This window comes from Ictidomys tridecemlineatus, chromosome 5 (genome assembly GCF_052094955.1).
Source record: "Ictidomys tridecemlineatus isolate mIctTri1 chromosome 5, mIctTri1.hap1, whole genome shotgun sequence".
NCBI lineage: Eukaryota > Metazoa > Chordata > Mammalia > Rodentia > Sciuridae > Ictidomys > Ictidomys tridecemlineatus.
Window position 1 is genome coordinate 143,098,113 of NC_135481.1, and position 17,755 is coordinate 143,115,867.

Sequence of the window (17,755 nt, forward strand, 5' to 3'; positions counted from 1 at the left end):
GTAAGAAGGTGACTGTGCTCAAGCTATGAGCTTTGGGGAGACAGCCTTGCACCACACAGCATGAGGCAATCAGATATTAGAGCTATTCTTGCAAAGCTTCTAAGTCTGATCCCCTAGCAGCTTAGTAGAGTGGAGGGGAATCAATGTGTGGGGGATGGACACATATCATGTTGAGGCAGTGTCCAGGCTGGCAGAGGGATAGCACATTAGCCAAGCAAGGAAATGTGACCAACACTGACCTGACGTGTGGCTGGGTGCTTTTGGCCATGGTGAGCATTCTGTCCTATCTGGTAAAGAGACTTCTTAGGAAGCTTTCTGGAAGGGACAGAGGAAGGATGGTTAGTGGGTGTTGGCTGTTTGCTCACAGGCTAAATACAGAAACCCTGAAATAAGAAGAGTCCTTCAAGAATAGTTTATTCTGGATCATTTGATTTTTATGTTTTAATTTGGCCATTTTTTTTTAAAAAAAAGTATCATTCTTAAAAAAGAATCTTTTACTTCCCTTCTACAGTTATAGGAGATAAGAGATAGAGACTAATATCAATTATCTTACCTAAGATTGAGGTTCTCATCATTCAAGTGTCATTTATCTGTTGGTTTCATTTTTTTTTTTCTGCAGAGGATGGAGGAACTGAGCTGCAGCTAATCACCCCTAGGATTACTTGCAGTCAAGTGTACAGCTCTGTTCATCCTCCCCTCCTCCCCCGCTTCTCTCTCCACTGCTGTTTATACTGTGTGGGCCTCTCCCACTACCTGAGGATCCAGAGTTTATCAACTGGTAGAGAAGCACTACACCCCTAATTATCTTCTCTACTAGGATGGGTTAGTGCGGAGAACTGGCATGGCCAGGAGAGAATCCTCTAATTTGCCTTCTGTATCCAAGGTTTAGCTTCATACCTAACAGGCAGTCTGAGCTCAACCAGCACTTGTTTAATGTAAACACTAATCATGGCAATATGTATCCTCACATGAATAGAATTTTTGTTAGTGTTTTTCCCATGAATTTTCTCTAGGATTTAATTGAATCAACCTTTTGTTAATATATAAATTTTCATTTAGAAATGAAATCTCCTTTATTATGATGGTAAGTGAACTTACAAAGAAGTTTAGGCAGGTGTAGCTGCCGTACCCCAAGCTTGATGCTAATCTAAAATATTATTTTTTTCCTGCTTTTTAAAATACAGAAGTCCTGCTGAATGCATGCCATCTGAGAGTCTTGAAGTCAGTTAGTCTGTATCTTGGATCTGCACATCTGTTTCTCATGAATAGCCTAAGGCTTTCTACAACTTTAATGGAATGGGGGAAGAAAGAAGGAGGAAGGAAGGGGTTGGCATGTGACCAGTCTGGTATACAGCAAGGACACTCGGAGGCTTGCCAAATATCCTTGGTGTAACTTATTTTGTTTGCAGCTTTCCAGAGGGGATGAGGCAAAGGACATCTGTGGTCTGAGGGACCCATTAGAGAGTTGTCGCACTTGTTTTGTGCCAGTGCTGGTTTGGTGCCAGGTTGAACCTACATTGATGGGATAGGACCTCGATTATCAGTCATGTCTGAATTCCACAGTTATTCTCCAGTCCTGCCAGTGTCGGCACAAGAAGTGAAATATTGGTTTATAGTTATGGGGGAATGGAATGAGGAGACCAAGTAGGAAAGTGGAGATGCAGTAAAAGGGAGATGGGATATCGGGGTGTACAAGAGAGGTGCAGCCTCAAGTTGCCAGTGCAGGGGTTCAAACCAGCCATTAAATGGAGAAAGCAGACTTAGGAGAAATGATATGGTGGCTGAAGAGGACCCTGCCAGACCTCCCTCTTGATCCCCAGATTTTTATTGTCTGTATATCCCCCAGAAACCTTGAGATAATTTTCTGTTAAAACAATTGACACTTCTCTGAAGGGTTCCCCCAGATACAGACAATCGTTTCTCAGCAACTTTGTTGTCACAATGTTTTGTTCAATCCCAAGTCCTGTGAACAGGGGGAGTGTTCTTCTTTCCTCTCTTTTCACACTTTATAGAGCCTTCGTTTATCCATCTCTCATCTGCTCTTTCCTCCTTTTCACCCTTCATCTTCCCTTACAGAAATCCCTTCCATCCTCCCAGGCCAAGGTAACCTCTTCCTTTTCTCTGGTGCTTTGCCCAACTCTGCAAACAGTAGCCTCACCTGCTTTCGTTTTCACAGCATGCTGCTTTTCCTGTCACTCAACACTAGCCTCAGTCTTTGTGTAGAAAGTGGTAGAGAGAGGAAGGGCTGACCACATGGAGAGGAAGTGAATTGGTGCTGGGCAAGGGTGATGTTGGGTAAGGGCATCACTGACTTTGAGAAGATCACTCTGCTCTAAGACCTGGGTCAACTGTCTAGTGGACAGCTGCTTTGAGGACTGACTCATACTAACCAATCGGTCATGACACCACTCTACCACTAGCTCTCACAAGTAATTTGCAATGAGAATGAAATACTGGGTAGCCACTAAGGTTCCTTTTGATGTAAACAGCTCCTTCTTTATTGCTGTGAAGGTCCTTTGGAAGTCAAATTGTAACCAAAGTCAACTTTATTAATTGGTTGTCTCAGGGCCTGGACATGTTTCCCCAGTGCCAGTCTTTATGAGAAGTCACTTTAGAGTCAGGAGGCTGGTGCAAGTGAATCTGTGCAAGGAGGGTGGATGGGTTCTGTGAATGGCATTTAGTGCAATTTGTCTCACAATGAGGATTGAGCTGATGATGAGAATGGGACATCCTCACACCCCACCTCAGCGTCACCTTCCTTATGCTTTACAGGTGACCCAGATAGCTAACAGAGTTCAGACTCTCAAAGTTCTGTGGCAGAGGCTCTCTCTTCCCACTGAGCACATCTAAACTTTTACCCAGGCTTCTTTGCATGGTCCCTCTTTTTCTGATTGACACACAGTTTCATTGATTATATATTATCACTTTTTGTCATGCTGGCGCCTTATGAGGGTGAACTGGTATTTACATTATCTCCTTTATGTGACTTTTTACATCTGGGCTTTGATGGACGAAGAATGGTTGCTATGGACTGAATTGAGCCATCTACAATTCACATGTTGCAGTTCTAGCCCCCATCTCCACCATGCAACTGTAGTGGAGATATGGCCTTTAAGAGGTGATTTAGGTTAAATGAGATCATAAGTTTGGGACCCTGATCCAATAGAAGTGATGTATTTATTTCCAAAGGGGATGAGGATTTATTTATTGAAGATACCTCCGAGATTTCTTTCCCCATCATGTGAGGACATTACAGGGAAGCTGGTCATCTACAAGCCAGGAAGTGGCCTTGGACAGGAACCCAGTGGGACAGGACCTTGATCTTGGACTTCTAGACTCCAGAAGTCTGAGAAAAAAAGAATTCTGTTATTGAAGCTCCCAGTCCGTGGTATTTTGCTATCACAGCCTTTACTGAGATGGTGGTTTTACAATTTCATTCTCAGAGGATGATCAGTGAGATCATCTGAGACTTGAGGCTGAGGAGGAAGTAAGAACACTTTAGAATACTGTCAAACACCCCTCTCCACTCCCATGTGTAGTCAAACACACACACACATACACACACACATACACATACACATGTATAAAATCGTTGTTTGGAAGTTTTGTTTTTTTTATTTTTTTATTTTTTTTTATTATCTGAGAGCTCCCAAGAGGTAGAAATGATGCCTTCTTATTTTTTTCCACCTCTCAGCCTTTCTGCAAACACTCTCTATGTATATGAATATATGGTAATTTGTGTTGTTTCCGCAGTTGGTTTTCAAGCCAAAGCCAAAGCCAAAGCCAATGGTAGGTGCTTTGAGGGTCATAAGAAATTCATTTGGTTTGGGGCATAGGTGCCACACGGAGTCCCTGGGTACACAGAACGATTTCTTGAGGAGTTTCCAGTGTCAGGAGAAGAGTAAAGAAGCTAAAGTTAAGGAGACCTGAGAGGGAAAAGAGCTTATTTTCTTCTTTTTATCTTGATTTTTTTTCCTTCTTTCTTCCTTTCCTAGACAGCAGTAACCCACTGTAACTTCAGAGGACTGAGAACTGGAGAGCCACACAAGTCAATCATAAAAGGAAGATGTTCTTTTTTCAGCATCTACCGTGGCCCATTAAACACAGTGATAATTATAGTGGTCAGAGGAGCTTACTGTCTTGGTCAAAACCAAATGATCAGGAATGGAAAGATCATTTCCCTCTCCCTGTCATCTTGCAAGTCCTCCACGGAGGAGGTCCTTCCCTGACATCTCATCTGGTGGTTGGAATTGTAAATAACTAGCTTTGGTGCTAGCTCATGTGGGTGAGTTAGTGGTTTCGAGTTACTCCCATTGAGATGTTTCCAGAAACCCTGCTTGGCAACCACAGAGCTTCAGTTTAGTGACCACAGAGAAGCGAAGTATCAAACCACTGAAGAGAGGAAATGGTCTCCAGCTTGCAAAGCGACGCAAGTGCGTCAGTCTCACTACCCCTCATTTACGTGTTCTGAACTATTTCTGTTTGATCTCCAAATCATACCCAAATATCATGGTGTCAGTGAGGCAGATATGCAGGCACGTCCCAGGACCCTTCATGAACATGGCCTCCCCTTTCTTGTGCCCTCCTTCCTTCCCTATCTGTTGGACTGGACGCTGACCACATGCTGATGCTAGGGACAGCACTAGGGACACAGCAGTCGCAGTTGACAACTCTGGCAGCATTTCCTCTCCCGCCGAGAGTGCCTCTTCTGAAGAGTGGCAGGCTACAGATGTGATCAGAAAGTGCTAAATATTATGAAGATAAATAAAGCACAGAAAGTTCTAGGGAGAGCTGGGGTTTTGCTGTCACCGTTTTGAAAAGAGGGGTGAAGAAAGACCTCTTCAGAGAAGATAACCTTGACACCAAGCCATAGGGGAAGTGAGGAAGATAGTCAGGTACCTATCTAGAGAAAAAACATTTCAGAAAGAGAGGACAGCCAGTGGAAAGGACCTGGGTGGCCGGAGTGGGCTTGGTGTGTTTCAAGAAGTATAAAGAAGTACTGTGGCTGGAGAGGAGGGTGTGAGGGGCAATGCTGGGAGATATCAGGGAAGTTAACAGAGGTCATTTCACATGGTGCTTTCCCATCTGCCTAGCAACTAGTAGACTAGAGCAATCACCTGGGTCACTGAGTGGGCAGGATGCAAAGGCACCTCCTGTCAATGCTGCACAGCTCACAGGCAGGCAGAATGAGGCAGCAGCTTATTGGCAGTGCCTGCTGGAGACACTGGGAATAGCAATCTATAGAAGCTCTGCCCCAGAAGGGAGCACTGGAGGAAGACTGCCCAGGCTGATGGGGTTGTGTGTGGGCAAGACGGCATGACCTGAGGCTCCATCAGCCAGCCCTCTAACTGTCATAAGCTGCGAATGTTGGTGGGAATGAGGGGACTTGGGTTGCTGGACAATTTCATGGACTTTAATATTTTTTCTTATTAATTGTGCATGTTTATGGCATACAGCATGATAATTTGATACATGTGTACAATGTGTAATGATCAAATCAAATCACTTTCTTCAGAGAGTTTTTTTATTACTTCCCAAACACATCTGCTGTTATAATAACAGCAACAATAATGATAGTGATAAAATGACAAAACAACTCCAGTCTAATACCACTTCCTGTGAGGTTGTGTGGAAGGAGCTCCACTACTTACTATGTAGGTACTATCTTGTGGGACCACCTTTGCTTGGTCTATTTTCTATACAAAGAGCCTACCTAGCCCAGTGTCTGGCCCAGAGAATCCACTCGAATATCCATTCATACAATTCCATTCAAATATCCAGTGAAGGAATTAATTTTTCTTTCAGTAACCTATAAAGTAAGCATCTTGTTTTGCCACTTTGGGAGATGTCTATGTTTCTTGAATTTTAAGTACATTTTTTTCCCCCAGAACTGAGAGCTAAGTAGTAGCAGAAGTGGGATTTGGAACTAGGTCTTCATGATTCTAGGACTTCTTTACTGTTGTGCAGTAGCACATCAGACAGGGTGGGCTGTTTCTGGATGCTCAAGGCACAGTTGTGGTAGAGTGAATCGAGTGGAGTCCTGGGTGTATTTCTGAAGCCCTCACCTTCCTACTCCCTGCTGGCGACCATTTATTTTTCTTCTACCTCTGGCTCCTTTATTTGTAAACTTGCCAGTTTACAAATGACAACTGGTGGACTTCTTATATGAAGATAACAAGAGTGAGAATGTGTGAATTAGGAAGTCCTAAGCAAATATAAAGGGAATTATTATTCTTTTAAAATTTCTCTTGCTAATTAGTATGCAAACATTTATGGAAAGTCAGTGGAGAAATATTAGTGATGAGTAAAGAATGGTTTTAAAGCATTGTACCAGTACTTGCAAACTTTTTCTGTAAAGACCCTGATATTAATTGCATTTGGCTTTTGGGGGCCACTAAGGTCCTTGGTTACCACTAATTAATTCTGGTGATGTAGCATGAAGTCAGTCGTGGATGGTAGAGAGATGAGCAGGCGGAGCTGGTTTTCAATTAGACTATTTGTCAAAACAAGTGGTAGGTTGGATGTGCCTCACAGGCTGCAATTTATGAAATGCAGTGTGGGTAAGATGGCATGACCTGTGGTTAAACAGGGTAGATGGGAGCGCGTGCACATGCACACACACACACACACACACACACGCGCGCACACAATTATGTTAAGTTTGTTAGATATATTCCAGGATTACCACTTTTAACAATTTTGGAGATGAGAACAAATTAAATATATAAACCATGATTGTATGTTCAATAGCCTCCTAAAAGGTGCAAAGGCTGAATATGAATAAATACAGCTATTTGGTAGGCCTGATTGTTTCTGTTTATTTATTTAATTTTGGAATAGATATTCTGATTTTGACCTCTAATTGCCATTTGGCTTATCTTTTATCCTTTCACTGTGTCCTGAAGCTGATAATGGTCAGTCTAGCCAACCAAACCTTTTTGCTTATTTTATTACTGTTTGTCCTATAGATATTTATGTTTGTGATTCCTGTAGTCTTAAATATGCATATTCTCAAAAGCCTGGAGTGAGTTACAGAATGAAATAAATATGTCCTTTGCTAAACTAAAATAGAGTAGCTTCCAGAAACAAAATAATTGATCTTCTTAGCAAACATTTTACTCTTAGGTAGCTCTTCTGGATGTGGGTGTGTGTTGTCTTCCACTAAAGTTTAAATAGCCAGTAATTGCTAACATAGTTTGTGATTTGGCTTCCTGTGTGTAGTTTATGAAAAGATCTTTCCGACAGACACAGGGGAGGTGGTATTTGTATAAGATCACAAGCGGTTTATACAAAAGGAAAATATTGTTTATTCACATCAGTGTCTTGCTCTCAAAATCTTCCCATAACTAGATGAGATTTTCTTTTTTAAATAATTGATGAGTTTATTTTTGTGTCTTCCTATATTCTGCTGAATTGTAATAGATTTGCATTCTTGTAGCTGAGGATCCTCCTATAAAGAGAATGCAAAATATGTGCTACCTTCCTATAAATTTCAAGTTTGTAAGGTAGAATGGAGACACCACTACAAACTCAGTCATTGAAAACCAACACCAAAATGTGTTTAGCTATAATTCAGTGGTAAGACTCATGTGAGAGATGACACCCTCATACTAGTGTTCATCCCAGTATGTTAAAGCTGTATTTCTGAATGCTTGTGTGTAATTATGAAGCTCATCATGTGGAAATTTATTAGCTTCAATATTCAAAATTATTTATTTTCCCGATTACATACTTAAGCACAATAGGTTTAAAATTGTGATAACTGATTCTTAAAGGATAAACAATCTGTAATATATCCATATGATAGAATACTACTTAGCAATTAAATGAGAAACTTGAAAATTTAAAAGTCACAATGCTAAGTGAAAGATGCCCATCTCAAACATTTACATACTGTATGATCCCATTGATGTGATATTCTGGAAAAAAAATTAAAGATGTGATGAGAGCCGATTAGGAGTTGCCAGGGGTTAGGAATTGGAGGAAGTTCTGTCTGTAGTGGTATGGAAGAGAGGGGTGTTTGGGGTAACAGAACTGTTTTGTATCCTACTTGTGCAGGCATTAGTTAGATTTGTCCATGTATTAAAAATCTCAGCACTCTCACACAGGTAACATGTCAATTATGCTTATTAAGAGCAAAAATTTTCTTCAAATGATTAATAAACTAGTGAGTTCTGTTGACATAAATATTAATTGTGCTCTTTTTAGTGAAAACAAAGATATTGATGTAGTTATTAGGTTTACAAAATAAGGTGAAAATAATACCACTTCTACTCAGTGAATAATACCAGAGACTCTATGCAAGAGTGTAGGGGAATATTCAAAGTTATGTGTCCCCCAGTGGCTATAAGTCGTCCTCTCGTGCATATGGAACATTTTCCTGTTCTTTATGGTAATCACTTTCCTGCCTCGGTGTGTATATATGGTGTATGACAGTTACAGTGGCTGTGGGAATCATAACTTTAAGTTCTGTGACTTTTCTGTGAGTAAAACCAGCCATAATGTTGAATTAATGCCATTCCTCACATTGAATTTCCCTGCTATTATAAGTGGAAGACTTACCACATTTTGAATAAGAGCTCTGTGTTCATTTCTGATAGCATGTAAATGATGGTGGTTGTTTTGTCATTTAATTAACGTCATCATTAAGTACAGTGAGGCCAACCTGGGAGAATATATATTGTGTATAAATCTGTAGGGGGACCAAATTTAGGCATCCATCTGGCCTCTTTTCCCATGGCAAGTAGAAGATACCAGGCCAACATGATCTGTGGCTAATAACAGATATTTTAAACAGAAATTCTGAACCTAGACATGGTAGTTTAAAAAAATTTTTGTCTTGAAACAGGATTGGCCAAATGGAACTTACTTCATTTAACCCACTTGAGAACAATAGTGGGGGATTTTCAGGCTGCAGAGCATCAGATAACACTGGTGACTCTTGGCTCTGCATGTGAAGTCATAGTTATTGACATAGTAATCAGGAAGAAGTTGAATTCATGGGATTTGATAGTGTACAGTATTAAAGATATATGAAGAGATCTTTTAACGTTGTGAAAGTTGAGTAAGATAATTGATTTCTATCATAAAGCAACTTTTGGACTGGCCTGCGGACTCACCTAGGTGTCTAATTTTTAGAGATAGCACATAAGGGAGATACCAAGAACACAAAGGACAGGTAGTTTAGCAAAGTACCTGCTGCCCCCTTTCTTGTTTGCTGGGAGGTTGAGCCCAGGGCTCCTTTTTTTGTGGAAGCAAACTCCTCACCATCACTGTTGGGGCCTGAAAGATCTATAGCAGGAGAATAGAACTGATTTCCCGTCTGGAACTGGGGTTTTTATTGCCGCATGTATGTCTTGGAAGGCATCCTACCATCCAGGATCTCTAATTGTGCCCAAGATGTTCCTAGTGGTCACTATGGATGGAATAACAAATGACATTTCCTCAGTGCCTTGGGTCCTGGGTCCCATCCCCAATAATTCATGGTCATCTAATCAATCTCTGCAAACCTCTTTCCTGTCTCCAAAGTGGCCTCTAAACCTTGGAGTTATCTAACCATTTTTGGAGGGGGGAAATCCCATCTTTTTTTTCCACACAAGAAATCGGCTCTGGCTGATGTACCAGAAAAACAGGAATGTGCTCCCATGGCTTGGGGGGTGGGTGGGATCTGCTCCTCCCTGTCCTCTCCATCCTGCCTTTTATTACAGTCAGCTGTCCTCACAGAGCGTGAAAGCTCTTCTGTGCACACCCTTGTTTGTGCACTTAAGACCTGACACAACTAAGGTCTCTGCTGTTCCCCTACTAACTAACGAATTGTGCAAGTTTTAATGCCTCGTGGAATCACATCCAGCGTGGGGGAGGTATGTTTGTATTAGAAAAGATATATCTCTCACTGTGAGCTCATTTGGGCAGAATTTGCATTTCCTAGTTTTGGGTCGGTGACTGACTATATAGTTGCCGGGCCCATGGAGATCTGGTTTGAGGAAGGTCGTTCACATCTTGAAATGCTTCCTACATTATTGACATGCTCAGTTCTCTGAATCTCAAGTTGTTTACCTCCCTTGGAGTTGGGAGGCCAGCCAGGCTTCTCCTGGGAGGGATCAAGCCCTGACGGCCCACCCTTCTGTTTTCACTTGCTCAGTGGTATTTGCTTGCTAAGCATGCGATGAACTAGGGCAACCCATGGTCCAGCAGGAGAATAGAACTGGTTGTCCCAATATTCCAGTCAATGACTTTGATGGCAAAAGCTGTGGACAAACTAATGCCTTTCAGTTCACCTCTTCTGCCCACACTAACAGGACAGCAGCCCACACACCTGAAACTGGATATGCAAATATCAGATTTCCAAAGGGGAAGACCTGAGAACAGATATCATCATGGACAATCATTCATTTGGTTTTTAAATGAAGGCTTTTCTTCTTCTTTGCAGAAGTTACGTGGCAATGGTGATCTGAATGCGTCTTTGACGTCTCAACATTTTGATGAACAATCTGTGAGTGACGTTCCTTAAAAACAAACACTGAAGTAAACATTATAAGTGTTTCTCATCAAATGTTCATATTTCTTTGTCTCTTTAACTTCTAAAGAATATAAAAGCTCTACCCACCTTCACAAACCGGCCTTGCCAATTTTAGCTGGAAGAAATTAATTCAGTATCTATTGATTGGTCATACTGGAATAGAGTCTTCTAAAAATACACAGAAGCTATGAAATTGAGAGAAATGGTAAAGGAGACAAAGCCATTTTGAAGTCCTTTGAAATTTTCTAAAGAAGACTTGTCAAGGGCGGCTTTGGCCACAGAATCAATTAATTGTCTAATAAATGAATGATACATATTTTCATCTGTCCTCTTTGAAGAGAGGCAAACATTTAAATTGGCTCAATAATTTCACTGGATTCGTGTAATATATATTAAAAAATTGACTTCAACTTTATGGCCCTAAGAGACAATGTGTTTCTGGAAAGGAAAGTGATGCGATTTGGTGGGGGTGAGAGAAGGAAAGTAAGAGGAGGAGACCCCAAGAGTGGGTGCCAGAGAATGAAAGAACATGTGGCAGATCTGGGAGACTGCTGGGCAGAGACGGTGTGGATGTCCCATGTGGGTACAAGCAAGGGACGTTTGTCTGATGGTCGAGAGGGCTTATTAGGAGGGATTTGCTGAGTGTCAGGCACGGAAAAGCTTACCACAGGTGGAGGAGGCGTGCCAGAGCTGTTGGGGATGGATGTGAAGGTGGAGGCTGGGAGGCATTCTATCTCTGAGGTTGGAAGTGTGGCCACAAGTTCATGGAGCCACGCTGGCAGCTGTATTTCTGCAGGCTGTTTTCCTCTCAGAACTCTATCATACTATAAGGAATCCCAGAGAAAATTGATGAGTTTGAGGGTTTTCAGAGATTGGCAGATCCCTTATGTAATCATTGGGAAGTTCATCCTGTGAAGAAATGATCATGATTGCCTTTGAATTCCGATAAGATCCTCCTGGGGGAAATAAGAAGGATTTGTTAATAAAATGGTTGTGTTAATCAACTTTTCATTGCTGTAACTAAAATACCTGACAAGAACCACTTAGAGGGGGAATAATTTATATGGGGTTATAGGTTTGGAGGACTTAGTCCAGGGTCAGCCAGCTCCAATTGCTCTGAGCCCAAGGTGAGACAGAACATCATGGTGGGGAAAATCTGCTCAGCTCCTGGCAGTCCGATAGCAGAGAGGGTGGGTGGTATTGGAGTGGGGAAGGGGTCGGGAGGCGATAAACCCTTCCAGGGCATCCCCTAGTAGCCGACTTCTTTCAGCTAGGACCCGCCTTTGAGTTGTCCATTTGACCATCAATGGGCTAATCCAAGGAGATCAGAGTCCTCAGACCCCCACCTCTGAATACCTGAGGGTTGGAGGACAATCCAGATCTAACCCTCAAGAGCAATGGAAATAAATCATCAATGTGAGTGGGGCTTGGAGATAACACTTGACAATGGTTGTGACCTTTTTTCTTATTGAATTCAAGAATGTCTTTGCTCTTGTAGAAATTTTCTTGTTGGGTTCAAGACTTGGTGATTTAAATGCCTCCTTTGTCTCTACAGACTCTCGAGGAGGCTGGCGATGGCCTCAGTAACCTCCCCAGCCCTTTTGCATACCTCCTCACCATACACCTGAAGGAAGGACGCAACCTGGTTGTCCGAGATCGATGTGGTAAGGCTGGTTCTGTTGGCTCTTTGTAGCCTGAAAACTTTTTTCTGTCCACCCTTACGTGAAGGTTGTTAGTCATGTTTTTCATGTTGGCATGGTTTAGGACACACCAGAACTGAAGCCTAAGCATCTCCAGGCAGGGAATTCTTTAAATGCCCTGAACCCTGCTGTCATTTTTTAAAATTATTAAATTAACAGCACTAACACATAAAGTTACTTTAGAATGAATAACTATGGTACCCTTATGCTTGGCACATAGCAACTATTCATAAGCACGTGTGTTTGACCCTATTCCTTAACTATCTATAAGAAAGCTGTGAATAGTGTTTTTTTTTTTTTTTGGATGAGGTCATCAAATAGATACATTGATAGAAATGTCGCTTAAATCCCCACCCCATCATTCTGCCTTGAAATTCCACTGAACTCTCTCTAAATGTTATTATCTGAGATGATTCTGTACAAACTCCTGGCATGTCTGTATACATTTCCTTATGTTCATACCTACATATATATATTGAAATTGAGATGGAACTGTAATGCCCACATTATCCTAGCATAAGCTCTTTTTTTAACCTTACAATATTTTGAAGATTGATAACAATATCTTGGAGTTTTTCCATGTAAATATCTTTTTAAAGACAATGTAATACTCCATACTATGAAATTTCATTTATCTCTTCTAATGATGATGCCTGTTTTTGGCCTACTTTGTTGACCATATAAATGATGTGTATGCCCCTGTGCGCAGAGAAGGTTATTCTTTACATAAAAAAAAAAAATCTCATGGGTTTAAGAACAGACAGTGAGTCACGCACACTGTCTGGGATCAAATTTTGGCTTCTTCATTCTTTGTTACCTGATTTTTAGGTTTCTAGGTTCCTCACCTATAAAACAACAATACTAAAACAAGGTAATAATAAAAAAACCTTTTAGGCTTTTAGGAGGATTGTAGACATATACTGACATAAAGTCCCATGTGCTAAGTTGAGATTTTCTTTTTCTTATAACTCTTTATAATTTTCAGCATTTACATTTATTGTCTGATGCAAATATTTGTCTCCCCATCTGTTGCCTCTCCCTAATCTTATGGCCTCTTGTGTCCTTCAGAGGTTTTGCATTTCATCATGCAAATATCACTTTTTTTTATGGTCTCTTTTTTCCATGCATTTTGTTTAGTGGTTGACGACTTCATCTTCCTATTCTGAGGAGTCTGGGTCTTGTTTCAGGCCGTGGCCTCTCTACTCCTTTTGGAAGAGCTTTGCGCTGAATGCAGGGTCTTGGCTCTGTCCTCTGTGTCTCTCACCTCCCCTTCCTCCTCCATCCCTTTTCCTTTGGGGAGGAATCCCTTGGTTTGGTTTTCACTCATCCATTTTCTGGTTGGTTGTTACCTTTGTGCTCCTCTGTTCACTAATTGAGCTGTCATGTCTTCATTGTTATCACAGCTTAATTTTGTGTTTCAGAGGAAATAATGCCATCTCCATCTGAGAAGATCAAGGACACATTTCTAATCTATTGGGTGCTTTCTTGCCCTGGGAGAGCAGTCTGTTGTATTTGCTGTGGGACTTTAGTTTCCTTTGCAGGTCTGATTCTCTGAAGAGCTGTGTCCGTCGTGTTATGCATGTGTCCTTGGTCCCCCATTTATGGATGCTATTTTCCTTTGCTGTGTCCTGCCCTGTCTGACAGTAAGGGGGCTGGGGCATGCAGTTGGACAAGATGAGCCAGTAGTTCAGACTGAACACTTCCCAGTCCTCCTTCCTGTTCCTCCTGGTTATCAAGTGACACTTAAGGCCTCCTCTCTGGCTTCCTGCCTGCTCTCCTGCTCCCCCGCAAGGGCCTTTACTGGTCATTGCTCAACATCAAGGGAAAGGAGCCTAGTGACCCATTTATCCTTTCTACAAACATTGCACCAACCCTGCTTAGGTGATTTCTGTTTCCTGTACCTGCTGCCTCTAAGTTTGGCGTATCCCTGATTGACTGTCCTGCAGTTTCTCATCCATTCCACCCCCGCCCTAGAAACCTTTTGACTATGACTTTCTACTGCTTATATTTTGAACCATGGATTCTTTCATAAATTGCTCTCACCTGGTTTCCATTTGTCCAGACTAGGTGAAGGATGTCTCACACCCTCCCTTTTTTTTTTTCTTAAAATTTCTCTCATGTTCTTCTTTTTTTCTCTCATATTTTCTCAGATGTATCATTTCAAAATAACCACACAATTCCATTCTCTACTTTCTGGTAAGTAGTTTTATCTGCAAATCACAATTGCTCATTTCTGCATTGTGCCTCTTCTTGGGTCCCATCATTGTCATAAACAAATCCATTCATAAACAGATATCTTATGCTGTTTTCACTGATGGAGCGTAGACACCATTGTCTCCTGAAATAACATCAACAGGGTGTGGTCATCAATCAATGTGAACTTGCCTCCAATCAATATCCTGACTCTTGTGTTGAGGCTGCATGGTGTCCAGTAGGTACCTCTGTCAGATAAAGCTCACATCAAGTTCATTTTGTGACCACTTACTCATAGACTAAAAGAGAGTTCTAGAGAGACTATATTTAGCTTTATTGGGACATGCCCATTCATGTCCTATTTTAAATTTTTGGAATTTTCCCCAAGTATGAAATTTTGGGGATTTACAGCTCTGGATCTCTACTATGGGCCGCTTATTGCTTTTCCAATATTCCTTTTTTTTTTCTTTTTTGGTTTATTCAACTGTCCTTGATCAATCCTACTGATACAGTTAGGGCACAGTTCTTAGTGGGCAGTCAGCACACACAATGGATATTCATGAAGCACAGTGGATAATTGCAAATGGCACATAATGAACAAAACAACAGGTTTCATGTGCACTTGCTCCATACCCTGTTGTTTTAAATTTTTAATTGGCATATGATAATTTTATATACTTATGGGGTACAATACAATATTTTGATAGATGTATATATTGTGTAATAATCAAGTCAGGGTAATTAACATATCTATTACCTGAACTTTTCCCATTTCTTTGTTGTGAGACCATTCAAAAATCCTTTCTTCTTGCTACATGAGATATGAATTGTGTTGTCATTAGCTATGGTCACCTTGCTGTGCAGCAGGATACCAGAGCCGCTTGCTCCTGTCTAACTGTAGCACCCACTGGCTGAGTCCTCCCCACCCGGCTCTTACCCCTGTGACTCCCAGCATCTGCTAGGCCACTCTCAACTCCTGGGACATCAACTTTTTGAGATCTCACAGCTGAGTGAGAACATGAGACACTTGTCTTTCTGTACCTGATTTATTTCCTTTAATATAGTGGTCCATCCGGGTTCATCATGTCACAAATGACAGCATTTCAACCTTTTTATGTCCCCTAAATGTGTACCAATGTGTTTTACTACTATTAATTAGTGATAATAATGAAAGTCCCCTGCATTTCTGACACCCAGTATAGAGCTCATTCCTGTGATCCACGGGAACACACCCGTCACACCCATCAGTGAACTTGGGCCCTTGTGTCAATTTGTCAATGTCCCTGTGCCCTCTCTTTCTCGAACACAGGTTTTTGTTTTTGTTTTCCTTGGGACATCTTATTTTCCTGATATGAAATCATGTATTTTTGATTAGAAACACAGCAGATCCAATTGATCAGCTACTGATTTCCAGTCACAACACAAATGTCCTCTCAAAGTGTTCGGCTGTGTTGCCACCCTTGATGGTAGAGGAACTGCAGCTGCAGGATCTTTAATTCTAGTTGTGCAGTCTCCTCTGTTTTTTTGAGTTTGGGAGGAGAAAAGTCATTTTTGATGACTCACTCCCTTCTCATGAAAGAGCATTTTCTTTGAATTGTTACATAAGCATTACTGTTTTTGTAACCTCTGTCTAGAACATGGTTGGCAAACATTGTATGTACAAGACCAGCCAGTAGACAGTTTAGACTTCAATGGCCCATAAGTGACAACTATTCAACAGTCTTGACATAGTTGGAAAACACCAGTAGATAAGAAGTAGATAAATAAGCATGACTGTGTACCAATAATCTTATTTACAACAACAAGTAGTGGGATGGATTTGCTAACCTCAAATAATAAGGTCTTACACTGCTTACTATAGATTCTTGCTCTATGAAACTTTTTTAAATTTTATTTTTATTTTTTAGTGTAGTGAACTAATTATTTGGAATAAAGGAGGTACAGCATTTAATTAGGCAGTGATCAATATTGGAAGTTTGTGCTTTCAATGGAAGTTTCTGTGTAGGAAGCATCTTGGTGGTAATGTGATCTAAAATAATGCACAAAATCTCGAGATTGAGAAGCAAAAAGTCATCATTTTGATATTTCACTGGGCAGCAGAGGGAAGAGACAAGGCATTTTTCTGAGAAAAGACAGCTCTCACAAATCTCAAGAATGAGTGTTAAATGGTACTTACAGGGTTTGTGAGTGATGTTTGGAACCCCAGTCCCTTGGACCGATGGAAGGTGGCAGGTGGGGTTGGGGTCCTGGAAACAGAGCACCATCTGCTGGTACCATTGGCCTGGCTGGGCAGTGGGCTTCACTGTTTAAAATGCTGTGATCATTGTATCTAATACAATTCCTCACTTCTCTGGCTCAAATACATTTGGCTTGTTGGCTTATTGTGTAGACTCTCAAAGTGGGATTTTGAGATTTTCTGTGTTTTTTTTTTTTTCCCCTGAAGAAGCTTTTTAACCTACAAAATTGTAACTTCTTCTTTGGAGAGAAACCAGAAGGATGCTCAGACTTCAGAATCCTGGGCAGATTGGGCAGTGGTGTCTGGGAAGGAGTCATGTTGTATAGTTGCTACCCAGGGTACTGAATGATCAACTCTGTCCTCTGTCCCCTGTCCTGTGTGTGTGTGTGTGTGTGTGTGTGTGTGTGTGTGTGTGTGTGTAAACCCAGAAAAAGCCTGCCCATCATTAAAAAGAATTGAAGTGAGTGAGTGACGAGTGACGAAGGAATAAGTCCTTGTCCTAAACATGCCTATACACTAGGAGTGACTGGGGAGTGTTAATTAGATCATTCTAGAAGTATGGCCAGATTTAGAAGATTGCTCTTTGCTGGTCATTTTCTAGTTCACAGATTTCCTTTGAATTTCTGGCTTGTGTTCCTTCAACGTTTATTAGACTAGACCCTGAATTGAAGAGCTCATTATTCAATTAAGCAGACCAATAGTTTTTGTTGGCTTGTTTTTGATTTTGCTGGGAAACATTGCTTACTATAGAACAAGACTTTCCTAAATTCTGTAAATTGTCCAGGCATGGCCTTGTTCTTATCCTGTTTAGCAATCTGTAGGATTAAAAATCATGGCCATCTCTCTCTACCTTAGCCATTGCTTATTTTCCCCTGTCTGACTCTTCTCCTCTTTTCTCTCTCTTATCTTCTTTTAACTTGCTGCTTCTCCTTTGGTCATGTTTACCCCTTCCCTTAATCCTTTTTCCCTTAAAAAACTTTTTTATAGTCCTCATTTCCTTCCCATTTTTTATGAGAAGTTAGATGTGATGTATAATTATTATTATTATTATTGGTACCAGGGATTAAACTCAGGATACACTTGGTCACTAAGCCACATCCTCAGCCC

General features: G+C 41.1%; 1 protein-coding gene and 1 long non-coding RNA gene across 6 annotated transcripts in view; one reads left to right on the plus strand and one right to left on the minus strand.

The window, feature by feature from the left end:
* The window catches only part of LOC144378020 (uncharacterized), a 30,061-nt gene extending 29,429 nt beyond the window's left edge, over positions 1-632 (minus strand). Inside the window, exons 1-2 of the long non-coding RNA XR_013439450.1 lie at positions 554-632; positions 240-315 (exon numbers count right to left, since the gene is read on the minus strand). This is a non-coding gene — a long non-coding RNA (uncharacterized LOC144378020). The remainder of the gene's footprint in view (positions 1-239; positions 316-553) is intronic.
* Positions 1-17,755, plus strand: part of Mctp2 (multiple C2 and transmembrane domain containing 2) — a 220,093-nt gene that overhangs the window by 59,131 nt on the left and 143,207 nt on the right. For 4 of the 5 annotated variants that reach the window (XM_078051223.1, XM_078051226.1, XM_078051224.1 and 1 more), the window contains exons 3-4: positions 10,430-10,492; positions 12,075-12,183. In XM_078051223.1, the coding sequence (XP_077907349.1) occupies positions 10,430-10,492; positions 12,075-12,183 (172 nt within the window). Of the gene's footprint in view, positions 1-162; positions 270-10,429; positions 10,493-12,074; positions 12,184-17,755 lie in introns of those variants that run through there. The other variant, XM_078051225.1, reaches the window with a different exon arrangement.